The sequence below is a fragment of the Myxocyprinus asiaticus genome, chromosome 34, assembly GCF_019703515.2.
Source record: "Myxocyprinus asiaticus isolate MX2 ecotype Aquarium Trade chromosome 34, UBuf_Myxa_2, whole genome shotgun sequence".
Taxonomy (NCBI): Eukaryota; Metazoa; Chordata; class Actinopteri; order Cypriniformes; family Catostomidae; genus Myxocyprinus; species Myxocyprinus asiaticus.
Window position 1 is genome coordinate 31,343,161 of NC_059377.1, and position 27,653 is coordinate 31,370,813.

Here is a 27,653-nt window from a genome sequence, read left to right on the forward strand (position 1 = left end):
CAAATTGAGAGTTATAGTTATAACACAGCGACTCTTAAGATTCAATCACTTGGTCAATCTGGCTATAAATTTAAAGGGATAGTTCATCCAAAAATGAAAATCCTGTCATCATTTACTCACCTGCCATCATTTAATCACCATATTCTAAACCTGTATGACTTTTTCTTACAAGTGAATAGGGACTGAGGGTGAACTATCCCTTTAAATTAATGTATTAATGCACATTAATGCAGCACAAAAAGGTGTTTCTGAGATAGCAATTTTATAGTCACTTAAGGGTCTGTCTAGTGACCAAGGGTTTGACCTCTTCAGTTTATTAATGATAGCCAATTCTTTTTGGCCAACTAAAGTGACACATAATTGCATCATTGGTCCTTTAAAAAATAAAGTCTTCATTTTCATAAACAATTTCATGTACACCAACCTAAAGCCTTTAACTTTTAAAGCGCAATCAGTTTGACAGTAGTAAAAAAAACTTAAAACTAAAGTACTTTTAATTTATTAATTTTTTATTTCTATTACACCTGAAGAACAATATCATAGTACTCTTTTCTGTCCTTTTGAAGTTTAAATATCTGTATAATGCACATCTATGTGCAAATCATAGATTCTGATTGTAATCGTCCTGGCACAAGTTGTGCAGCTGTTACATTAAAATTATATCATCAACGTAGGTCAAACAAAACACTGAAGCCCCTTCACCTCCTGAGGCATTTTATATTTAAATAAAAGCAGAAAGCAGCAAGAGACACACGTTTTTTTTTTTTTCTCTCTAATCAATGTTGTCGAAGTTGAGAACGTTGCCATCAAAGTGTGTATGCACATGCTTCTCGTAGAGCTGCTGTTGGCAGTCCAGAGGAAACTGCTCGCTGCAGACAGGGCACACCCTCCAGTGTGACTCCACATGTCGCTCGAAACTGCTCTGTTCAAAATGTGGAGGAAAGATCACCTCACAAAGAGGACAACGCTTGTGAACGTCAGCTCTGAATGAAAAAAGACAAAAGGACGGAGAGAGTGGAGGACAGAGAGAATGTTTCAATCAGACTACTATGGCAACCATTACAAAAATCTAGAATTCTGGTAAACCGCTGTGGCAAACATGCCTCAAATTCGCCATTTGTTATTTTCCCATGTAAATAAGCCCGTTTACATGCACGTTCTTACACTGATTATGGTTAATAAACCGACAACATGTGTGGTCATGTAAATGCATTAAATGAATTTCCTTCATCTGTGTAAGGTCAATATTTATGTCCTTTTTTTACCATAAATCTCCACTTTCACATTCTTTTACATTTTGAAAGTGAAATTTATGGTAAAAAATAAATGAAATATTAATCTGTTTCTCATACACACTTACCATATTGCTTTTGAAGATATAGATTTAACCACTGGAGTCTTACGGATTACTTTTATGTAGCCTTTATGTGATTTTTGGAATTTCATATGTCTGGTCACCATTCACTTGCATTGTGAGGAACAACAGAGCTGAGATATTCTTCTAAAAATATTTGTTTGTGTTCTGCAGAAGAAAGTCATACACATATGGAATGGCATGAGGGTGAGTAAATGAGGGAATTTTCAATTTTAGGTGAACTATCCTTTTAAGATTAAACCGATTGACTAGGGTAGATTTTTGCCCATCAGCCTGATTTTGTGTTGCATGTAAACACCATTTTTGGCATTCTTACTGGCTGATCCAATGTACGCATGTGTTGTGCGCATGCTTCTTCGCGGTTTGATGTCAAAAGCAGAGAATAACGCGATTATTCCAAATCTCATGTAAACGTGGTTCCCTATCGATTCAGTTCACGAGACATTGCTGAACGCTTTGGGAAATTCCTTTTCCATGACCTAGTTGAAGACTTTGTATCATAACGCCAATCTTATGATTGGCAATGGTGTTTGAGCCCCACCCTTTTGGTGCACATTTGCCCTATGTAAGTGGGTGCTCACATACCATTTCTTCAGAATTTTATTCATCATCTCGTCTTGACTAATCACCTGGATCAGCCCTCTCTTCACTGTCGACGGACACCCATCAGCAGACGGGATTCCCTGCAGACGAATCAGGACGTTCTTCACCTGACTCTTAGCGCCTGCAGCGAGGATCAACCACTCCCTCTAGTGTTCCGGCGAAGAAGTCTCTCCTCCTCTCAGCAGGATCGGGTTCTTCGCTCAGCGAGATATCTACCCGCTTCCCGCAGCATCCAGGCAGGAGCTGTATCCTTTCATATATATATATATTCCATCCAAGTGACGTAAAAAACTCATAAGAAAGACGTCTTTTTAAAGATGTCATATCGCAAGTGTTCCTGTGAGCGACACATCACTCAACATAAGAGCTGCGTTTGCTGTCTGGGCCACCCACGAAGAAGCAGCTCTCATGGGGACAGACTGCCCTCACTGTGAGGACATGAATCTCAAGACGCTCCGCTCTAGGGTCACCCTCATTCTGCCGGAGCAAGCCCCACAAGCCCCTCGATCTTTCCACGCAGCGTCTTCGCAAGTGCAGTATGCACGTGATGACCTCCGGCCCTCTATGAATGAGCGCAGTGTTGACGTATTCGGCGGGTCTGACAAAGATATGTGTGTCCCTCGCAGCATCGGATGCTGCAGCCCCAACCCCAAGCGAGGGTGAGGAGCGCGCACTGGCCATTGATACGAGTTACTCCGCGTCATTGTGCGGGCGGTCGAGGAGCTCGGCCTTAAGTGGTCGCCTCCTGTTGAGCTGGAAATTCTCGTCTGAATGAATGATTCCTGCACACCATCCGCCGTCAAAAGACCATGGTTCGGAAAGCAGTGTCGTTCTTTCCTGAGGTTCACACGGAACTTATTGAGACCTGGCGCGTGCCCTACTCTGTGTGCACCCAGATCGGAGGGGCTGCCGTCCTCAGGCATATTTCAGCATCTTTGTACGGAGACGCAGATAGGGAAGACAGGAAGAATCCCCCCGGAAGTATAGTGTTTAAAGGAATCTAGAGCTCATGCCTTTTCTATTATGTTTCTCGCCGGGAACGAGTCAGTTTTTATTGCAACACTTTCTATATATTGCTTGAATAGCGTGTGTACCTCGTAGGCTGCTCGACGTGCGCTGAAGTCTAAAAAAGATTTTTCTTTCTCTCCAAACAAACTCATTCGCCGTGATAACTGCGGGCGATTGGTGTCTATTGTTATCTCGCTCATCTGATAAGCGGCAGCTATCCGGGCATCTCAGAGAAAAATCAGCCCACACTCCACACAAAATGTTTACGCGGTCACATGGCACACGTTACTGAGCATTTCTCAGTGTTAAAAAAATGCTAGTGTGTGGTTATACATTCCGGTTCGCGACACGGCCGCCTCGCATCACAGCGTTCAATCATCTATGTTACAGTGCAGGACATGCCTATTCTGCACTCCGAGATAGTAAATCTCCTTGTGAGAGAGGCAATGGGGTCATTCCCCATACCGTGCACAGAAAGAATGTCACAGCCATTATTTTCTCATCAAAACGCAGAAAGACGGTTGCCTCCAGCCTATCTGCACCTGTGACATTTTAATAGAGTTCTGTTCATAATGATCACATACAAACAATTCTCTCTCTTATGTTTGCATGCTCATAAACCATACCTTAGTGTACTTATTAACTTTGGCTCAGGCCATTCTTGAGAATTTGCCTTGCTTCCCCATTTCACACACTGTGCACAACTGCTTCCCAATGGTGAGTGGCGCGCTATCACAATTAATGTCAAATATAAAGCGCCCGCTATCCCGTTATGTGAACGCGTGGCGGGCGCTCACGGGCATGTCAGAAAAATGATCGAACACGGGTATTCTATCCAATTCGCATGCAGACCGCCTCGCTTCAACAGCGTTTTGTCCTCAAAGGTTCTGTCACGGGACGTGCCTGTATTACGTGCAGAAATCTCCTCGCAAAATATGCAACAGAGGTTGTTCTGAGCTGCCACGGCCGCAAAGGGTTTTACAGCTGCTAACCTTTCCGAAGAAAGATGGCAGGCTTCGGCCGATCCTAGATCTGAGACGCTTGAATCGTGCTCTGGCAAAATGCCCATTCAAGTTGTTAACTCATAAACAGATCTTATCGCACATCCATCCATGGTACTGGTTTGCATCAATAGATCTAAAGGACGCATACTTTATATCTGAATTGTACCGCACCACAGGCAGTTCTTGAGATTTGCGTTTGAATGGATGACATATCAATTCAAAGTCCTTCCCTTCGGATTGTCTCTGGCACCGCGCACGTTCATGAAATGTATGGCCCCTGAACGGAGCACAACGAACGAGACAGAATTGGCTCAGTCTGTAATAAACATGATTTTGCAGGCTAGAACGCAGTCTACGAGACTCCTCTATGCACTAAAATGGCACGTGTTTGCGGACTGGTGCTCTTTACGCAGCAAAGACCCAGTGAATTGCCCCATAACGGAGATCCTTACATTCCTTCAAGAGCGGTTGGACGCAGGTCTTACTCCGTCAACGCTTAAGGTTTATGTAGCGACCATCTCTACATTTCACGCCCCAGAGGCTGGCTCTAATCATAAAGTTCCTTAGGGGAACGAGGCACTTGACCCCCCCTCGCCCTGCTACGGTTCCAACATGGGATTTAAATCTGGTGCTGAGGGCGCTCACGAGCCCCCCGTTCGAACCTTTGGAATCCATTGAGTTTGTGTGCTCTCTTTAAAGACGGCACTACTGTTGGCTCTGGCGTCAATCATATGGGTTGGCGATATACAGGCGCTGTTGGTTGACAGTTAATGTCTGGAATTCAGTCACAGGCTTTCAAAAGCCACCATCAAACCCAAAAAAGGCTATGTGCCTAAGGTGCTTTCCACATCCTTTAGGGCTCAGATAGTGCACCTACAAGCTTTCTATTCTCCACAGTCTAATTCAGATGAGGAGCAGTTAGCACATTTATTATGCCCTGTGCTGGCATTGCACACATATGTGGAGCACACTTGCCAGTTTAGACTGTCAGATCAGCTCTTTGTTTGTTATGATTGACACACAAAAGGCATGTCCATCTCCAAACAACGATATCACTGGATTGTTGATGCGATCGCCCTCGCTTATGAATCACAGGGCGTGAGATGCCCTATTGGCGTGAAAGTGCATTCAACTAGAGGCATGGGCTCTTCACTGGCATGGACAAACAGTATATCCCTACAGGATATATGCTTTGCAGCAGGATAGTCTTCGCAAAACAGATTCGCGAGGTTTTATAAACTGGACGTGGCATCCATTGCTTCACGAGTCCTCTCTGTCTAGAGAATTTACTATTCCAACACCCGGCGGGTGAGCCCGAGCCCCTTATCACGGGCGGGCTACCTGTTATATTTCAATACAGTCCCCTGTGTAGGCCACTACCCAGTTTACTCCCACTAGAAGTCACAAGCACTTCCAATAAAAATAACAAAACCTCCCTCCCTTCCTTTGGTACGAAGGGGTTAAATAATACTGTGTGTATTATATGACTCATACTCATCCTCAGACTAAGATTAACTTCCCAACTGGTTTTCACCAGGTGGGGTTATTCATTTTCATACACACTAAAGAGATATTATACTAAGTCACCACCCGACGGGCCTGTGACATGGTATAGATATTCTTAAGTGTTTTATACCCTGGTGCTTCCAATAGTATTACGTTACTTAGCGCAGCGTGATGGGACTCCGTTACCCAAAGCGTTCAGCAATGTCTCGTGAACTGAATCGATAGGGAACGTCTCCGTTTACTCTTGTAACTTCGGTTCCCTGAGATGAAGGGAATGAGACATTGCTGAATGCTTTAGGGAATTCCTTTTCCATGACCTAGATGAAGCCTTTATATCATAATGCCAATCTTATGATTGGCAATAGTGTTTGCCGGCATTCAGCAATGTCTCGTTCCCTTCTTCTCAGGGAACCGAGGTTACAAGAGTAACCGGAGATGTTTTCTTGCTTTTTTTTAAATAAGCTGTTTTTCAGGAGTTATCAGCGTATTGATGTGCATGTAAACAGACTCATTGTTGCTTCAAGTGTTAAAATTGTCCATTTTAGTGAAAGGTTTGCTCACTTTGCTGCAAATTTACCAAAACCGGTAACAAGCTTCATACTTCTGGCAATAAATTGAGGCAAATTGTTTTGTTTGCTGCAAATTTACCACTTATTAACTGTCACTTTGTTGCAAATAAAAACAAATTTGCAAGGGGACACATGCTTTGTTCAGAATGGAAAACTAGCTTATTGCTTACTACATACTGTGCCGTTTATACTACCTAATTTATATACTACCTAAGTATGCTACATAGTCACATGACCTCACTACTTGCATGTTTAGTTCAGAAAGTGGCGTCTAATTATCATCTCGGAAATAAAGTTGGATTAAAAATGCAAAATAACAATTTTTATGTATAAATTAGAACTCTAATCAATAATGAGGTAAGAAAAATCTTTGTAGGCTTTGGATTTTCTAGACACTGTTACAGATGCGATGATTGGTCCGCTGGTTAGTCTAAAGATGAATGAGTTTTTCAGTCACATGACCTTTTTGATGTGCAACTTTTATTTTCACAAATTCAACAAATTTGTGAAAATAACAAATTCAATAGGAGTTTATTCTGTAAATGTGTTTCCATCATAGTTTATGCACATTTCTTCTCATCAAATTAAATATTTATCCACCTCAAGCGAGTGTATACATTTTTTATGTGCATTTTGGAGAATTATTCGCATCTTGGTGTTTCCATCCAGCAGTTTTTATGCGATATCCCAAAACGCGCATAAAAAAACGTGATGGAAACATAGCTACAGTTGATATTACTTCTGATCAGTAGTCACTTTGGAAATGGAAGGTCAAGTGTGAGTACTATGCTTGTGTAAAGTAAGTGCATATGTAGGTTTTACCTGGTGTCAAAGCAGAAGCTGGTGTGGCTCTCATTGGATTCAAGGCTCTGATGTTCACAGACTGCAGGGGCCTCACCATCACCTCCCTAATAAAGAGTTAAAAAATGAAATTAAACACACATTCACATCAATTCTTCTTGACTGAGACCTTACTAAAAAATCTACAGCAGACACATTTAACGGTCACCTCTCTATTGAGACATAACAGCTTGGATCTCACACAGACACACACGCACCCACACATTCTACGAAAAGCCACGTCTGTCTGCGCACATCCGGCTTCCTACGAAAGGTTAATGGGCTTTTAATGCAGCAAATGAGAGAGGAAGAGAAAGGGGTCACCGCCGATCTGCACCCTCAAACATCACAGGCCGGCACCCCCAGCCAATTAACATAGCCCTCGTCAACATCTCTCTCTAACGAGCCTCTACCCTGGTCACTCTAATCCACTAATGAGCTCAAAAGAGAAAAGCCTTAATTGCCATTTCATGCAAATGAACCACCTTTGTCACCTATGAGCTGAGGTCTAGGGGTGCGAGGAATGCAGAAGGTAGTGAATAAGGAAAGAAACAGAAAAAGAGAGAAAGAGGGATGGAAAGATTAAACGAGTTTCAATCAAAGGTGGAAGCCAAGAAAAAGGGTTGATAGAAAGGAAGAAAAGTGACGGTGGCTGAGGAGTGAGAAAAGATACAATGGAACATCACATGAATGTAAAGATATTTGCGAAGAAAACAGTGATGTGGTTGATGGTGCAATCTATAACTGACACACTAATGCCCGGTTATTAGCTCAAAATTTAAAAGAAAGCCTACAGTATTACCAAGAGTGTTGGTTAACAATACTGCTCCCAAAAAGCACATGTACTGTATATCACGAGATGTCCATTAAATAACAAGCACATAATTTTAAAATCATTGCGTTCTATTTTTTGCATTTTTGTTTGTGTAAACATCTAGTTAACCTCTTAACCCTTCTATTCTGATCAAGTAGGGCTGCCTACTTTGCTGTTTGCAGTCGTTTTTGATTGGACACAGTACAGGTGTAACTTTAAAAAATATTTTAAAGAAATTATAACATTTCTTCATGCCTGAAGTAAAACAATGAAATTATGCACTTCTTTTGGGATTTTATGTTTTTTACATCTTATTTTCATATAAATGTCACCAATCATTTGCAATTTATGTAACTTCACTACAGTAAAGACCTAGTTGAAACATAAGGAAAATATGAGAATGTTTCCTGTATTGATGGCAGATTGGTGCCACCTGGTGAAAAAAGAAAAATAACATGACTTGAAAATCATGGTATGTCAATAATAGCCAGTAGATGGCTGCAGTCACTTACTGTGTAGTAATTCTAAACATTATCACAAGTTATGCATTTAGATATATATTAAGACATTATCAAACAATTGTTTGTCAAAGTTTAGCATTTGTTTTTGTTTTTAACTGTTTTGAAGTGTCAGTTTTTGCAGTAATGTCACAATATGCTCACAGTCAAACCTGACTTGGTGTTATAAGAGAAGAAATAAAATAATCATTTGTTACCAGTCATTTATTTCAAACATCAAAATGCAATAACGTAAAGCACATTTATAATAATGTCAAGAAAATGAAAAGTAATAAACCAAAATAAACAGCAATGGACTGTGAAAATTCAATTAGTGTATAAAATAGAAATTCTTTGTTCTCTGTATGTGCTGCATGTGCATGTGTGTTGTGTGTGTATGTGTTATGGTCTATGTGTATGTTTTGCATTGTGGCTGATTTATAGATTTTATTTGACAAAATAAAAATTATAGTTATAATGTCACCAGTTTTTGTGTGTGTGTATGTGTGGAGGGGGATGTACGTTTTGCACTCTGAATGTTGTAAAGTCTCACTCCATTTCTGTGTGTGTTTCTTCTGCATTGTAGCTGATTTATACAGTGTATTTGACAAATAAATAAAAATTTGCTCTGTTTTTTAGTCTTTCCCATTCATTTCCTACAGTTGGTTAATTTTGACCAAGAACAGTAAAGGTGTCATAATTTTTACGACCACTTGACTTATCGAATCAAGTCCACAATATTTTGGTGTGCTCAGATGGCTTATGGAGGAAAGTCTTGTACCACTCCGGTAACCAAAACCATTTTTATTACATCATAACAATTGATTTTGGTCAAAAATGACTGAACATTATAGGAAGAGTTAAATGAACTAATTCATACATATTCCAAAGCTTTAAATGTCTAAAAAAAACCCATCTGCTTATTGCCATTCTAACATCTGACAGGGCACGTTTTAGTGATGCATTTCAGATGAGCAAAGACTCTAAAATGCCATTGCCTGGGTGAAAACAAATAAATAGAAGTCTCGTCAATCTACGTATGTATGTTAGCAGATTTTGTACTACTTTTAGCAGTTTGAAGTTAGACATATAATAGACATGTTCTGTGTCAGTATATGTAGCTGTTCTGCTGGTGGTTTCTATATTTCCATATTAATTTAATGAGGCTCCAAGTATGTGTCCTTACATTAGGCCGTTCCTCAGCTGGGTTCTCAAGTCCATCAGGGGGGCTGAGACTCCGTGAAGGCTGGCTGCAGACCACAGGACCACCCCAGGGTGGTGGAGCCAAGGGAGGCGGCCGGCAGGTTTGTTCAGGGGATAACGCACCATCTGCTCTGTCTGAGGACAAGAAACCTTTGAATAGTGCAATACAAAATCCAGTTGCACTCAACTACAATTTGCTTTTAAAAATGTATTGAATATGGGAAGCTTCCCTACCCAGAGTCTCTTGCTCTGAATAGGGGTTTCCATACTGCAGTTCAGCAGGTTGTTGTAGTACCAGTGGAAGAGGAGGGGGGTCTTGTGGGTATGGCAGTGGGTAACGCAACCGACTTTCAGCGGCCACAGGCGCTCTGTGCATACACTGCCGCAACTCCTAAGAGAAACAAACCATCACTATGGTTACCTTTATCCAATCTCTAAAGCAATGTTTATAGTCACTGCAGTTATGTTAGATATTCCTAAATTAAGGATCTTGAATTGCAATTTTTGCAATTAAAGGCAAAATTGATTTGACGACATTCTTCTTAATATCTCCTTTTGCGTTCCATAGGAGAAAAAGTAATATGGGTTTGTCACGGCATGAGGGTGATATACAAATGATATACAAATTGTTAATGTTTGGGTTTACTATCCATTAAAGCACCAAGGAACACATCTTACTATTTTAAGATAATATATTACTTTGTGAAGATAATATATTACCAGTCTTTAAATGGCACTGACACAGTGTATAACTCTCCGTCCTTTTTTCACTCTTTTTCTTGACCTTTCTTTCAGAATCATTTGACCCCATATCTATGAGCCATGATTAGAGGAATTATTCCCACATTTAACATTTAATACAAGTGCTGGTGGGTAATCAAGGAGCCGAATGTGGCATTTAGCTGTGACTCTTGGGGCTCAAACATTCACACTCAACCTGATTTCAGCATCTTACCTGCTAAGAATCAAATTAAAGTATTTAATATTTAAAGATCCCCATTAACATTCAGCAGCACAAGCTAATAAATGCCAGCTTTAGAAGATATTGCCTTTTAATGGATCTTTTTCAGATAAAAAGCAGAATATGCAAATGATAAAGAACTGCAACTTGTCGGCTAAAATAATAAAAGATTTTAAAAAGGTCTCGGAAATTGGAAACTAAATAGTTGATAAGCACAGAATAGCCTAAAAATGATCTCACAATGAATTCGAAAACAGTAGGTTGACATTTCTTGAACTAAATTTGGTCTATGCTTACTGAAATTTCGAAGCACTGCCCCCAGTGGCCAAAGCAGGAAGCGTTTTTTAACGCTAGGGCACATTTGTGCTCCATTGTATGGGTGAAATGCCCGCAGAGGGGCAACAAAAGCAAGTTTTAAAGCAGCTGTTTTTAGCTGTAAAGGATGTAATACAGTAAAGAGGAATGCATATTTTTTTAAAGGTGCACTCAGTAATTTTTCCTCATTAAAATTTTTTACTCCTAAAGGAATGAATTGTAATTTTGAAACATACAGTATATATAAAATCATGAGCACTCTCATGAGATGAAGACATCAGTTATATCAGTAACCTTATAAAAGCTGTTTTATTCTAAATCCCCTCATGGGGGCTGCCACGTTAGGATCACATGACCAGGCGAATACTACTTGCTTAATCTCAGTAACTGTCCTGTTAATGGACACTTTCCCTCATGGATTAAATTAATCATAGCATCTGTAACTGAAATCTATTGATTTTAAATGATTCTGCATCCAGGCCCCTAGGTGTCAGTGTAGGTTGAAGACGACATGAACAAAAACATTACTGAGTGAACCTTTATCTCCATTCCCAAACCCCAACCCTAAATCTAACAATCAGTGGGGTAAAAATTTAACCTCAGAATAACTCTCATCACTGATTATGCAAACATGGTAACTTCCTGATTTCAACGCGGGACGAGAACCCAGGTCTCCCATGGAGCTGATGCAACGCACTTCTGGTCGCACCACAGTAGAAGGTAAACACGCTGATGGGAGATGCCGTTTGTCAATAACCTGGCATAATGGGGCATATTTCAGGGTACTGAAACATTTGGAAGCAACACTCTGACTTCCTGTGTGATCATGTTGCATAGTCATTGACTTCCTGTGTGATCATGCTGCATAGTCATATGGCTTGAGGTAGTTTGAGGAATTCAATAACAGGTGTAATAACAGCTTTATAAATGCTCTCACCTCTTCCAGTCTCTCCTTCTCTCTGGTCACCACCACAAGACTCTCTCTCAGTGCGGAAACTTCTTTGTCCTTATCTGCCACCTGAGCCTAGGGAAGAACTCATACAATTTCATACAATCAATCCAAGAGCACCACTTCAACCCAGCATTAAACCCAAAAGTTTGTAAAGTGTAACTCCACGGTGATATTTGCATATTGAAGATAATGGACTAAAATTTCAGCCACACAAAAATTTCATACAGGTTTTTCAAGGCTTGGAATGTAGTGCAAGAGTCATACACTGCCTGGCCAAAAAAAAAAAAAAAAAGTCGCCATTTGGATTTAAATAAGCAGATACTTAAGAGCCTATGATTAGATCATTATTGCAGTGATTAATATGTTTCAGCTGGCAACACTTATTTTAACCCTAACTGATGAAGTGTGTAGCTTCTCATTTCTTTAACAACCATGTCAGAAGACGTATCCCGTGGTCGTGGAAAAGATGTTACTGTGTTTCAGAAGGGGCAAATTATTGGCCTGCATCAAGCAAAAACAACTAAGGTGATTTCTAAAATGACTGGAATTGGGTTAAGAACCATCCATTTTTAAAACTTGGAAGCATAGTGGTGAACTGTCAGCTTTGCGGAAGAAATGTGGTCAGAAAAAAATCTTGAATGATCGTGATCGGAGATCACTAAAACGCTTGGTGAAGTCACATTGTAAACAATCGACAGTATAACTCATGGCTGTTTAATAGTGAACATTACCACACATACAATACGATGAGAATTTACAGGATTGGGACTAAACAGCTGTGTGGCCACAAGAAAGCCACTTGTTATTGAGGCTAATCGGAAAAAACGACTTCAATTTGCTAGGGAACATAAAGATTGGACTGTGGAGCAATGGAAAAAGGTTATGTGGTCTGATGAGTCCAGATTTACTCTACACCAAAGTGATGGGCGCATCAGGGTAAGAAGGGAAGCGCATGAAGCGATGCACCCATCATGCATAGTGCCCACTGTACAAGCCTCTGGAGGCAGTGCTATGATCTGGGGTTGCTTCAATTGGTCAGGTCTAGTCTCAGCAACATTATGCAGCAATAAAATGAAGTCAGCTGACTACCTGAACATACTGAATGACCAGGTTACCCCATCAATGGATTTTTTCTTCCCTGACGGCACAGGCATATTCCAGGACGACAATAACAAGATTCATCGGGCTCAAATTGTGAAAGAGTGGTTCAGGGAGCATGAGGTATCATTTTTTCACGCATGAATTGGCCACCACAGAGTCCTGACCTTAACCCCATTGAAAGTCTTTGGGATGTGCTAGAGAAGACTTTGCGGAGTGGTTCGACTCTCCCGTTATCAAAAACAAGATCTTGGCCAAAAATGAATGCAACTCTGGATGGAAATAAATGTTGTGACGTTGCATAAGGTTGTCGAAACAATGCCACGATGAATGCTTGCCGTAATCAAATCTGAAGGCGGTCCAACTAAATAGTATGCCACTTTTTTTTTTGGCCAGGCAGTGTATTTTTTAACAGCCACAGGTCAACATTGAAGAGGTCCACATCAAAGATGGCTCTGGATGAACTCTAAGTTTGACAAGCACTGAAGAGACATTTGGACGGTCTCTAGGGCTTGCACCTTCACAGTTTATGACTGCCTTAAAGGGGTGCTTAGAACAGCATGTATAACTGAAGACAAACTGATGTATAGACTGACTGTGACCTCACTGGGTTTACATAACTAGAAGTCTCTCATCGGAGACAAAACGGCAATCTCCCACTTACATCTGCTAATCTCTCTCTGTCTCTCTCTCTCTTTTTGAGTTATCGTTGTGTAAATGCCTGTTTGGGTTTGAAGTTCTGTTGAAATGGGTTTAATGCGTTCCCTTACACTGTTCTGCAATAAACACTCATAAAGCATTCAGTTTGAACATGTCTTCTGGTGTGTGTGTGTGTTTGCGTATGTGTGCACGTGTTAAACATGGTGTCTCCAGCTTTGTCTAAATACCCAGACAAGAAGAGTCTTTTACGACCTGGTCTCCTCTCCACTTGGACAACCCTGTCCTTTATAACTGGTGTGCAAACACACACAAGACTGACGAAAATGTGATACCTCAGTGAATCAGAGTGTATGACCTAATATAAACCCATGGAAGTTCAATCGTGTTTGCATGCTTGTGTGCACTCATTTGTATCATCACTCTTTGAGCATACAAACAATGTATTGGGTGCAAAAAATGTGTGTACAGCAGCCTTGGCAGGATCTTTCCTGTTGGGTTGAAGGAACATAAAAAAAAATAATGCATTTCTATGTGTGTGTGCGTTTACGTACTTTAAACATTTTCCCCTCATTGGAAAGGAGGAGCTTTAGGGTTTCACTGATGGTGCACTGCTCTCTCCATTTCTCCTCCATGCATGCGAGCTTAGCCTCTACTGACACACTACACTCTTCCTCCTCCTCTTCGTCTTCCCCCTCATCCCCCTCCTCCTGTCCAGGTCCATTTTCATCCCTTGTTCTCCTTGCATCTCTCTGCACCACAGGGTTTACATCTGCAGGACATTGATCTGTGAAATATTAATATTTAATTAACAATGTATAAGAAATTAATCTTAAATAATATTACAAGTATTACAGAGACTTTAAAGGGATAGTTCACCCAAAAAGGAAAATTCTTTCATCATTTACTCACCCTCATGCCACCCCAGATATGTATGACATCTTCTGCTGAACACAAATGAAGATTTTTTGAAAAATATCTCAGCTCTGTAGGTCCATACAATGTAAGCAAATGGTGACCAGACCTTTGAAGCTCCAAAAATCACATAAAGGCCGCATAAAATTAATCCACATGACTCAAGTGGATAAATACTGTACATGTCTTCAGAAGTGATATAATAGGTGTGGATGAGAAACAGATCAATATTTAAGTCCTTTTTCACAATAAATCTCCATGAAACAAGTAAAGGTGGGGAAGCAGGAGGCGGGAACCGGCTGAGCAGTCAACGTAAGTTTTAATAACATAAATTATCTTAAATCAACGTAAACACAAACACATAGACACACACACACAGTGGCTGCATGTGTCTCTCTCTCTCTCTCTCGAACTGGCGCCTCTGGCTCATCTTTATCCCCCTCCCGGCTGATTAGCCCGATTCAGGGCCGGGTGTGTGTCCTCACGGCCCGGCCCCACCCTCTTCTTCAACACACTCCACTTTCACTTTCACACTCTGAAAGTGTGTGTCACTCAAAGTGATTGTAACGCTTCAGAAGACATTCATTTATCAACTGGAGTCATATGGATTACATTTATGCTACCTTTATGTGATGTTTGGAGCTTCAAAGGTCTGGTCCCCATACACTTGCAGTGAAAGGACCAACAGAACGGGGATATATCTATAAATCTTCAATTGTGTCCAGCAGAAGAAAGTCATACACATCTGGGATGGCATGAAAGTGATTAAATTATGAAAGAATTTTCATTTTTGACTGAGTTGAAGTTGATTATTTCAAAATAAGCTGGAACATTTAATAATTGATTTATTTATTCATTTGTTGGTTTAATAATTTCATTTTTAATATGCTGGTCCTCCATATAGAAACATTTAGACCACTGCAATTGTCATGGTGCACTGAAAGATAACTACAATTTTAGTGCTTGCAATTTTAAAATCAAGAAAACAATGGCTTCAAATGATGGCTACCTGTGGGAGGTGTCTCTGCATCTGGGGTGTGTAACTCCTGTGTGGTCTCTGTAGATGCATCATTCCTGTTAGAGTCCTGAAACACACATAACATTGTCACAGTAGAACAATTCAGCTGGACTATGCTGAGGTCCAAGGTCTACAGGCTTAACATTAGAAGATGAATACTCAAGGGGAAATAATGATGATGAAAACTGATGTACCTTAATTAAGATAAACACAAAGAGTAAGCTTAAAGCAAAGTGCAGTTTGCAATTTCTGTCACCAGCAGCTTAAAATGGCATTTCAAAAATAAAGTTTATTTCAAACACTCCAGAGCCATACCTCCTGTTGCTGGGTTAGTTTGGTGACTTGTCTTCGCAGACGTTGGCACTCTCTGTATTTCTCTTTGTAGTGCTCTGCAGCCATATTCAAACGCAGCTTCAGTTCCTCTACCTCCTTTTGGAGCTCTGCCCCCAGCCCGGAGACCGCGGCCACTCCCCCACCAGCCCTGCCCTGAAATTAAAATAAAAAAGGCAAGAACACAAGAGTGAGAGAGAGCGTAGCCACAAACATAACATATTATGTTTAATAAGCAAAACATATTTTATGTAACGATTCCCAGTCAAAAAAAAAAAACACATGGGGCATTTGTGGTTACCACTTCCTGTGATGCCTCGCTCCTCATCCTGTCCAGCTGTTTCTGGGCATGTCTGCACTCCTCATGGGCTTCAGCTAAACGGGCTCGCAGGTCTTCAGCTTCTTGACGGGCACGGTACAACTCAGCCATGGTGCTATCTCGCCCACCGGAGGCGTCACGTAACTCAGAGCCCAACATGGCTGCCTGCTGCCGTGTGGCATGGAGCTGCTCCTCAGCCTGAAGCAACTTTTCTTTAAGAGTCTGAAGATACACACGTCACACACACAAACACACACACAAGTGTGTGGGTGAGTTTCTGCATTTTCTATGTCCGCACCTCTAGTGTAGATGTCACTTGTCTCTTACAACATCTGTGGAGTGTGTATCTCTGTCTGTGCTTAGTCTGCGAAGTTCCTCCTGGTACTGTGCGATGGTGACCTCCCTGTTCAGCTCCATTGCTTTCAGCATCTGCAGCTCTGCACTGAGTTTTGTGTTCTCCAGCTCCGCGCTGCGTACGTAAGACTGCAAGTATGCATACACACACACACAAACATGATTGCAGTGCATTTCACACAATCTGATTACACTCCATACACTGTAAATACAAAACGCACACTTATAGGTATGTGAAACTTACTTTGTAAAGTTCTCTCTCATCTCTCTCATTCTTCAGCAGAGTTTGCAAACTGTCCCTCTCAGATATCACCTTCTGCAAACTGTCTCTCAAACTGAACAACACAAACACCAGAACTCAGCATATGCAGTACATTCTTATCTTGAGATTGAGACTACATGGCCAAAAATATGTGGACACCACTTCTAATTAACAGGTCTGGCTACTTCCACTACACCTATTAAAACATCTGTTGAAAATCAGACATGCAGCCATGCAATCTCCTCAGACAAACATAGAAAATTGGCATACCAAAATGCAAAAATTTAGTCTGTTAATACTTAGTCTGTTGTAGAAGAATTTAACTGGCCTCCAGGAAGCCCAGACCTGAACCCCTATTGAACACCTTTGGGATAATTGGAATGCTGACTGCCAGCCAGGCCCCATCAACCAACACCTGACCTCACTGATGCTCTTGTGTGCAAATCTTTGCAGTCATGTTCAAACAACCATTGGAAAGCCTTCTCAGAATCGTGGAAACTGTTATAGCAGTAAAGGAAGGACCAACTCCCTGTTAATGCCAGTGTTCGGGTGTCCACTTACTTTTGGCCATGCAGTGTATATCCAAAATTCCTCATCATTACCGATATTTAATATTATAACATGTATGTAAGGTTATGTGCATGTGTGTAGGCCTCACCAATCCAGTTCGGTCTCTTTAAGAACAGCTTTTTGTGTGACTTCTAGCAGGTCTTGTTCAAGCTGTCTCACTCTGGCCTGAGCAGCCTCCTCCTCCTCACACAGGCCTTTCTGCAGCTCCTGCCATTGGACAGCAATGATATCAATCATACCTTTCCAGCCAATCACAATGCACTAACAGGCAATTTATCCAATTGCAAAGTCGAAATGGTCAAATTTGATTAAAGAGTGATTCAACCAGTTATCTACTCTAAAAGTAGATGAAACTATCTAACATTGAAAACTCATACAGTATTCGCTATTAATATGGATATCAACCAATCTGTAAATTTAAAACCAACCATCCTTCAACTCAATCTCAAAATTGCTGTTTAATTGTAATGCAATAATTATTTTTGAAATTAGAAAATTATTTTGTTTCAGGTTCAAAGTCATTTGGTACACAGTTGGTTGAGCCTAAAATGAGTAACTTTTGCTTAGTCACTGGTTTAGTTTTTATGTGACATGTGAGTTATAGACTAATCTGTGAGAAATGATGCAGACTTTAACCTCAGACTCTTTCTTTGACAGTGTGTTATTGTACTGGAGATTTGCTGATTCAAATTGAAAGATAAGAAAATAAATGAACAGAAAAGCAATTTACCAGATTCGGTCTATCAAAGAAAACAAAAAGCCCATCACTGAAATTAATGGTGAGATGTGAAATTTTTCTTATGTTAAAATACTGTGTCCTAGCCCATTTTAAGGAATATTCCAGGTTCAATAAAAGTTAAGCTCAACAGTATTTGTGTCATAATGTTGATTATCACAAAATTCGATTTCGACTTGTCTGTCCTTTTCTTTAAACAATGCAAATATCGAGGCACTTACAATGGAAGTGAAAGGGGCAAATTTTTGGAGGGTTTAAATGCAGAAATGTGAAGCTTATAATTTTAGAAAAGCAATTACATTAATTCTTCTATTAAAACTTGTGTATAATTTGAGCTATAAAGTTGTTTAAATTGTTAAATCGTTATCATCGTTTTAGGGTTTACGGCATTACGCTGTCATGGCAAAAAAGTTGTAAAACTGGATAGAACTTTACACAGAAAATGTTAGTAAGTGATTTTATCACACTAAAATCATGTTAACACACATTTTGCCATTCCATTTGGTGATGCCAGTGGCACAGAAATGACAAAATTCACCTTTAAGTTGCAAATAATATGATGTCAGCTGTTTGATGCTGAGAGGAGGCGTGCTTCTATTTCACTGTTGCTGTGGCGGTTCATATTTAACAGTCGTCATCAGTAAATCACAGCAACATCTGGTTCTGAAAGCACGCATACACCCCTTGTCCTCGGGCTAATCTGGTGACTCGTGGTGTTTTACGGCCGATGATGTTTCAGAATTGCAGAACGGGCATATAAAATCTGCGGTCGTAAAATTAGCAGCCACATAATATACACTTATGTTCTCTCGATAAAGAGGAAGTATATTTTCATATGTGTGTTCTGACAGTTTAACAGACACACACACACTTATGGCATATGAATTGGTTTGTGTGGCTGTGATGTGAGAGAGAATTACAAAAGTGTTAATGTTTTATTTGTGGTGTTCTTTGTACTTTGTGACACTCATAATTCACAAGCACAGTAGGATTCAATAGGGTGTCTGCGAGAAACACTAGGGGGCGCTAAAAGATCATATCTTGCAGTTTTCTGGGTACATTTATGATCATGTGTGCACTGTGTTATGAAACACCAACAACACATTTAAGTGTAAGTCACACAAGTGAACAAGCACTTCAAAAGAAAAAGTTCAGAGAGCAAAATTATCTATCTATCTAAAAAAGGGAAGACATATTCAGAGAAAAGACAGACAGTTGAATGGTGGGGTCAACATAGCAGGAAAATATATATTTCGAATGCTAATAAAAAAGTTGCAAGAGGAAGAAGAGAGCAATAGGGATAGAATTAAAAAGAAAGAAGGCCAGATAGAGAGCATTGCGTGACTGGGTGCTGTTGTCTCTGTGACTGGGAATGTCTCCTCCTTTCTGTTGAGTGGTTTTTGTGGACATTTACTCCTGGCTGTGTGCTCAGGCCTGACGTCACATCTGCCCTCTTTGTGGTCACCATGGCACAGCCATTCTAACAGTAAACTTTTTTCTCTCTCCTTCTCTAAAACACTCATCGTTCCCTAACTCTCTGTAAATCAACCTCAGTACACTTAAAATTATGTATGGATAAATTACATCGCTGTAGGGGGCAGGTCAGTAATTTGCGAATGAAAATGCGCACGCACACACACGCACATACACACACACAACAGCCATTATCTGATAAGATAAAGTGCTCTGTGGGAGTAGGTTCATTGTCAGTCAAACACAAAACCATCTTATAGTTGGAGACAGGAAGTCTTAAAGCACAAATGTGCACACACACGCACAGGGGAGTTCTTTGATGTGGAGATAACTTGAACTTGTGATCTCTGGTGAGTTACACACTGCTCAAACAGTGTGTGCGTTTGAAAGTAGTGGTCGACCAATATGGGTTTTTTTATGGCTGGATGGGCAATATACAGTTTGTAGCTATGTATAATACAGTATAAGGACAGTAAATAAAATGTATACAAAATATTTACTGTAAGAGTTTGTTGTTTAAATATTTTGGAAATGACAATAGGCGTATTGACCACATCTGTTAGTTGACCAATCAGGCACAGTTATCGGCCGAGACGATAATCTCGAAATGACCAAATATCAGCTGATTAATCGACCTGACCAATATATCGGTCTATCACTATTTGCGTGTATGTGTATATGTGCTTAGCTATAGTTTGGGGGCAAAATTGTACGCTTTTCTTAGTGAGCTTACCAAACCACCCTTTGGGGACACTCCAGTTGGAAAACTGATTTATAAATAAGGCAAATACTGTTTTCTTTTAGGGGTAAGGTTGGGGTGTAAGTTAGGATTGGTCTATAGCAATTATAATTAGCATTTTATAAAAACAATAGAAGTCTATGGTATGTCCCCATTTTGGATAGCTAAGTAAAACTGTGCATTAGCGATCTTTGCTTCTCCATTGCTTGGTCACTTTTATATGCGATTGTGTGTTAAGTACCTGGTTCTGTTGTCTCTGTCTCTCCTGTAGCTGATCTCTCTCCTGTGTGAGGAGGCACAGGGCTTTCTGCAGTTCTCTGCACTCTTGTCGAGCTTCCTCTACACGCTGCTGCTTACACACACACACACACACACACAGATAATAAGTCAAAACTAACATACAGGGTGTTTGCTTGTGTGTGTGAGTTTGCATACCTCAAGTAGTCCAGTCTTTGTTGTAACAACCAGTATGTCTGAGTTCCCATCATCCTCCACTGTCAGTAGCTCCTCCCCAGTGGGTGTTGCCGGGCGGAATTGAAATGGCGTGCTCGCACCTCTGATTTCACCCGTGTGTGTGACATAGCAGAACTGATAAAATTCTCCATCACTACGGGGAACGTAATAACCTAGGGAACAGCATCCAGAGTATTTGTTTGGCTTTTTTCCTCTTTCTGTATTAATAGAATGTAGCCTCTACACAACGGCTAACAAAATTACATTAGGAATGTCACTTGCACCCAAGTGTGTTATATACACAAACCGCACTGATAAACAATGGATGGCCAGAACAGCAAAAAAATAAAAAATAAAAAAATAATAATATTTGCGAAGATGAATTTAAGATGACTTGTCTCTTTAAGATATCACTTTTAGATTTCCAAACATTTCTTTTTACAAATAGAATAGAATAGAAGTAGAACGAGTCCTGCAACAGATGGTATGACCTCCACAGAGCCTGGATCTCAACATCGAGCCAGTCAGTCTATATATATATATATATATATATATATATATATATATATATATATATATATATATATACACACACACACACACACACACACACACACACACACACACACACACCCCCGTTTTATTGTGCAGTACACATTTCTATAAAAAAGCTCTGCTTTCAGTATCTTCTGTCACAATATAATACCTTTTTTCTACCACAGAAAATAACTGTATGACATAACCAAGGTCACACCAGGCCCTACATTATTTCCCCCTGAGTATTCTGTATCATTCAGACATATGTTGCATTATGGGAGTTAAAATGGGATATAAATTGTGTATGCATTTTTAGCTGAGTTTTAGATTATATTGTATATTTTAGACAACTTCAAATGGACTTGTGCACTTTAGTGATGTTACAGAAGCACATCTTAATTATTGTGCGAGAGCATACCCTGAAAGATGATAGTTCGGTGAACAGTGGATCCCTCCGTGTAGTTTTCAGGCATGGGAGACCAGAGGAATGTATAGTAGTCTCTTGCACTGCTCCAGCCCACCTAAAACACACACACAGCAAATAAGAAGCGAGTCCGAACTAAAACTACAGTGAGGACTACTATTAAGGCCTATGAAAATAGTAATAGTTACAGTAAAACTTCTATAACACAGACTAGTTAATTGTGCTTAAACACAATAATTCACTACAACTATATAAAAACTGAAACTACATAAAATTTTAAGGAACAGCCAGCCAAAACAGAGCCAGAGATGTATGTGATCAACACATTAAAAGCAGGCAGTCACAGAAGGAGAGCTACATTTTATATCCCAATACATTTATTCTCGTATTGATTTTACATGTTATAAATATCACATTAGGCTCAAGGAGGAATGGAAATACTTAGCTCCCTTTCTGTTCCTCTTTGCCAGCTGTGAAAGGGTGGAGACTGTGCACATGTGTGTGTATGTTGGGGGGCGATACTGACTCGGAAAAGGAGGCGTAATGGAAAAAAGGACCGGGAAAAGGGTGAAATTTTACACTTGCTTCAAAGGCAACTGAAATTGTGTGGTGTGTGTGTGTGTGAATTTCATCTTTTCAGCCTTTCAAGCAAGTGCAAAATTTTCACATCCATAACCACCCACATTTGTGTGTGTGTATGTGTGTGTGCGCGCACAAATGAGTGACTACAGTATATGATTTTATGTATTTTTAAATTAAATATGATGGAAGCAAAGTGGAGAATGTTTCACTAGTCTAACCCACTATCATAAACATGTCACATACAGTTACATTTTACAGTTACAAACAAGACACACAAAAACACACACATAGATCTCAACTAACAGCAATTTGCCATCATGATTCAATGTCAATGTCAATTTTATTTATAGAGCACAATTTAAAAACAACCACTGTTGACCAATGTGCTGTACATAACATTGTAAAAATAACATACAGCATAATACAAACAATACATCACATAAAGTATAACATGCAACAAGAAACCATCATTGTTTAAAAGCTATAGAAAACAGATAACTTTTAAGCTTTGATTTAAAAACATGTACAGTTTTTGCAGTTCTGATACAAACATGCAGACTATTCCAAAGCTTAGGTGCAGCTACAGCAAACGCACGGTCTCCTCTTGATTTCAGTCTAGTCCTAGGTACTCATAGTAACATCTGGTTTGTAGATCTTAGAGACCTCCCGGGGTGATGCCCAGATAAGAGTTCAGAAAAATAAAATGGTGCTAAGCCATTTAAGGATTTATATACCAGTAAGAGGACTTTAAAAGTAATTCTATGGCAGACTGGCAGCCAGTGTAGTGAGACTAAAACTGGGGTGATGTATGCATTTTGTACTGTTTGCAACCGAGAAAGAGATGATTGACTGATTCCTGTATATAGAGAATTACAGTAGTCTACCCTTGACATAATAAGTGCATGAATTGCCTTGAATTTTTTAAAAGAAAGAAACTACTTAAATTTGGCCAATGATCTTAGATTTAGAGTTTGTCAAACTTGAGCTCACCGTCAAAAAACACACCCAAATGTTTTACACAAAATTTAACATACGGGGCTAGAGAGCTGAAATTTAACTTAGATGTTTTTAGGGCTTCCCAAGCCCCAAAAAATATAATCTCAGTCTTGCTTTTGTTTAAATTAAAGAAGTTAAGAGACATCCATGCCTTCAAATCGGCAAGACAGGCAAAGAGAGAGAGCCTAAACAGTTTTTGGAATGTTTCAATGACAAGTAAATTTGGGTATCATTGGCATAACAGTGATAGGAGATTTCATGTTTGTTAAAGAATAAACCTAATGATAGCATATAAAAAAAAAAATCACAACACTACCTCACATTTACTTTGATTATAATATATCATATCTGTAATCTTTTTTACTGAAAGCATTTAGCTTTCATCTGGCACACAGAGTCATCTGTGAAGAAATAACCTATTAATTACACAATGAAAGATGAAAACAAGTGGATAGAGAGAGAGAGAGAGAGACAGAGAGAGAATATCTCAGTGTTTTTTAAACAAGCCATGCTTGTAGATACAGGACCAATAAATGATAAATTAAATAATAAGAGGGCTGACGTGACAATAAATCAGGTGCATAAGAACATGTTTGGCATGTGTGCGACAACTTAATTACATAGTACCTGTCTGAGTGTGTGTGTGTGTGTGCACAAAACCACTGTATGTGTGTGTATATGCATGATTACAAAGCACTTTTTAGTATTGCTTAAAGGTAGCCTGTTTTCAACATGCCTCAACATCCTTCTTGATAAAGAGAACTAAAGTTTGTTCTACCTGAAATCCAATGGCCCAGATTTTCACCTGGTATTAAAGGAATATTCCGGGTTCAGTACAAGTTAAGCTCAATCAACAGCATTTGTGGCATAATGTTGATTACCACAAAAATTCATTTCGACTCATCACTCTTTTTCTTAAAAAAAGAAGAAGCAAAAATTGTAAAAAAAAAAGTTACAGCAAGGCACTTACAATGGAAGTGAATGGGGCAAATTTTTGGAGGGTTTAAAGACAGAAATGTGAAGCTTATAGTTTTATAAAAGTGCCTCACTGTAACCCAGATTTTTGCTTTTTTTAAAGAAAAGGAAGTACGAGTCAAAATTATTTTAACTTTTAAAAGTCAACTTTGTTTTTAATTTTGCACTTTTAAAAGTTGTTGCACTGCAGGACCATTTAAGTGAAAACAGAAAGGCGATTAAAAAAAGGCGTTATCAGTTACAGGACATGTATGTACATTTCTGCCTAATTATTTTGATTAATAAAGGTTCATGGACATGTTATAGATATGTCAACTACCTATTTGAAGAACAATTTCAAAGTGCAAGCTGAAAAAAATTCTATCAGTAGTGAAACTTAACATTCAAAAACCGAAATAACATCATTTTGCTCTTTGAAAGAAAAAGTAACATCAAGAATTTTATTCTACTTACTTTTATTTGAGTTTTTAAAAAAAAAAAAGAAGAAGAAAAAAACTGCACAAAATAAAAAAAGTGTAATGTAAACTATTTTTTCAAATCGCTGCTGTTTTGAAGGAACTGTCCTCTCCCACTACCACGAGAGGGAGCCTGTGGTTCACTAAGTAATACGAAGCACTGGTTAAGCTATTAGTACATGAGGAATTGAGTGTGTGTGTGAGCTCCTGAGGAATAGTTCCCATACTCCCTAAATGACTCCTTGAACACGAATCATCAGATATTCTCCGAATCTTTCGATCCATCCTTGCAACCTGCCATCTATCTTGTACAGATTAGTAATAAAAGTAGGGAAACTAATAAGACTTCATAGAAAGTTGCAGTAGAAAATATTAAAGAAGAAGAATAAGGCAGGATTCAGTTGTGTGCCGCTGGCTTTCATAATAAAATGCCCACAGCCAGTACATGCAAGTAAACATACACCAAAACCCTATTCCCCCATAAACTAACCATCAAAACAAGAGTGATATTGACTGGATTAACCATGTTTTTTTCCAATCCACATTTTCCCCTGCAGTCCACCACTCTAAATGCTGTCTGGAAAGATCTGGTTGATTTGAAGTGCCTTTTAATACCAGCCATAAACTGTCATTTTATCTTAACAAGATGCAAAGTTTCCGTGCACTCATTTCCTCATAATTAAGTGTGAGATTACATTTTGAGATGAAAGGAAGAGTAAGAGAAGGAAAGTGAGATTAAATTGGATGGAGATCATGTTCATAAAATTTGAGAACAGTTGCACAAACATTTTCTTATAAAAAGTATTTAAAAAATCGTTTAGAATGTTTGGTTTTTTCCTCCTAATGAGAAAGAGTTTTTGAATATAAATATGTGTATTTAAATACATTTATAACCAGGCTGACCTCATATTTAGGGTGTTTAGGGTGATTTACGTCCATGTGCACACCTTAAAAAAGAAAACAGCATTGTCTTTGGAGGCAATGAAAAGAATATAACTTTGTGCATCTGTGTCATTCAGAATTGGTTTGGATTGTTGATGTATTTCTGTGAACGAAAACCTAAAAACCTGTAGGCCCTATACAGACCTTTAAAAACAGGACAAAGCTTTGTAGTCTTGGGTGAAACAAGGTGTGCCAAAGCATGTATGTGTGTACTAACCTTAAAGATGCCAACCCAGTCTTTGGGATGAGGAGTGATGAAAGGGGTGAGTGTGTAATGACATTCAAGTGCTGCCTGCGGAAGGAAGCTCTTTCCAACATTCTGGAAGATGACATGGGCGAAGTTTGAAGTCTCCATGACAACACTTCCTCCTCCACCTGCAGGTGCCCCTGTACTACAGGCTGATGACAACATAGTTGTTCAAGGAATGCCTGCAAGTGGTCTACCTGCATATATAAAATAAGAAAGAGCAGTAGTATGAGCGGAATGACAAGCAAACAGGGTTTTACAGACACATTTTTTTCAACTGAAATCTACCAAAAAGCTCTTGTACAAAACCTTACATTATACAATATAAATCCTCCATGATGAACAATTTAACTCCTCAGACATGCACAGACTATATCTATTTCCTGATGCTACTTTCAAAGTGTAGTGTCATTATCGTGGCCAAATGAGGTTCTATAGAAAATTGCATGATGACGTTTAAGCAACTTATCAAGGCATAGACAATACTTGGCATTCTACTACATAACAGGGAAAAATAACAATGTAATTTAGATGCTGAAATGCTGACAAGAGGTGAAACACATTTGGAGAGAGCCCAAAAACAGCTGCATGAAGAAGACCTGCCCTATTTAAGGCCGGGATAGGGCGATGCCGAGTAGGCCTGCATGCATGCACTGCTTGTGGTTGTGTTATCCCTGTTCACAGAGGCCTTGACAGCTCGGTTAAATACAACACTTTACTTATTCCGCCAGAACTAGCAATGTAATGGACTAAAACCAAACACCCCTCATGCAACTTGGTATAACATGACTGCACCAGTCGTATCATACTTGCTATTTAAATTCCACTTGCATCCTCATATTGCTAACTGGTAAGTCGCTGACTGTCAATATGCGGAATTAATGACAGCTACACTTAAAGTATATTAAATAAATGTGGCATTAAGCATTTTTCAATATCTTACATGAAGAAAATAGCAAACGGTGGACTCAGAGGATGAGCTGATGAAATTAGTTTTGATTGTAACATGCGCATCCACTGCATTTCCACCCCACGATACATCGGGATGCACCACATAACATTCCTACATGCATTTACAAGATTACAACCACTATATATTTATATAGCAATTGCACAATAAGTCTGTTATACCTGTGGTACATGTTTATTCGAAGGTCATATGCCGGTTAAATTGCTAGAAACCACAGAATGAGCGCCGCGCTGTCATGTAGCTGAACCGGGTGTCAACATGTTTTAGGAATCTCAAGACGTCACGATACTTCCGGTTGGTTGGGCTCGGTGATTGGTTTATTTTTTTCCGTCAAAGAAAACCGTGTTTAACCATTGGCTGTTAATAAATCCTAGGAAAACACATAAAAGTAATGGGAAAATGCCTGGCGTTACCTAAAGATATTAAAATAATACGGTCATTATTATATACATTCAGATCTTTTTGTTTTATGAAACCTCCACTTTGGTCCCTTAAAGGAATATTCCGGTTCAATACAAGTTAAGGTCAACTGACAGCATTTGTGGCATAATATTGATTACCACAAAAATGTATTTCGACTCGTCCCTCCTTTTCTTAAAAAAAAAAAAAAAAGTTGCAGTGAGGCCTTACAATGGAAGTGAATGGGGCCAATTTTTGGAGGGTTTACAGACGAAAAGTTGAAGCTTATAATTTTTTTTAAAGCACTTACATTAATTCTTCTGTTAGAACTTATTCATTATTTGAGATGTAAAGTTGTTTAAATCGTTATTTACATTTACAGTCATTTGAGGGTTTTAGGGTTTGTTGACATTACATCGTCATGGCAACGAAGTTGTAAAATTGGCCATAACTTAACACAGAAAAGGTTAGTAAGCCATCGTATTACACTAAAATCATGTTACCACGCATATTGTGTACGTCTTGTGGCTATACTTTTGAAACAGTGAGTATTTT

The 27,653-nt window shown here is 39.3% G+C and overlaps 1 protein-coding gene across 1 annotated transcript; it reads right to left on the bottom strand.

Annotated features, from left to right (window-relative positions):
* Window positions 1-494: 494 nt before the first annotated feature.
* Window positions 495-26,974, bottom strand: LOC127425288 (tax1-binding protein 1 homolog A-like). Its single transcript, XM_051671058.1, has 17 exons — window positions 26,861-26,974; window positions 25,700-25,926; window positions 21,527-21,629; window positions 20,554-20,744; window positions 20,360-20,467; window positions 17,259-17,377; window positions 16,583-16,673; window positions 16,312-16,467; window positions 15,967-16,206; window positions 15,651-15,821; window positions 15,327-15,402; window positions 13,957-14,189; window positions 11,633-11,719; window positions 9,654-9,810; window positions 9,403-9,554; window positions 6,888-6,973; window positions 495-983 (listed from the first exon to the last, which is right to left on the bottom strand). Exons 2-17 carry the CDS (start codon window positions 25,892-25,894, stop codon window positions 773-775), a joined length of 2,376 nt encoding a protein of 791 aa, XP_051527018.1. The 5' UTR covers window positions 25,895-25,926; window positions 26,861-26,974; the 3' UTR covers window positions 495-772.
* Between the last annotated feature and the right edge of the window lie 679 nt (window positions 26,975-27,653).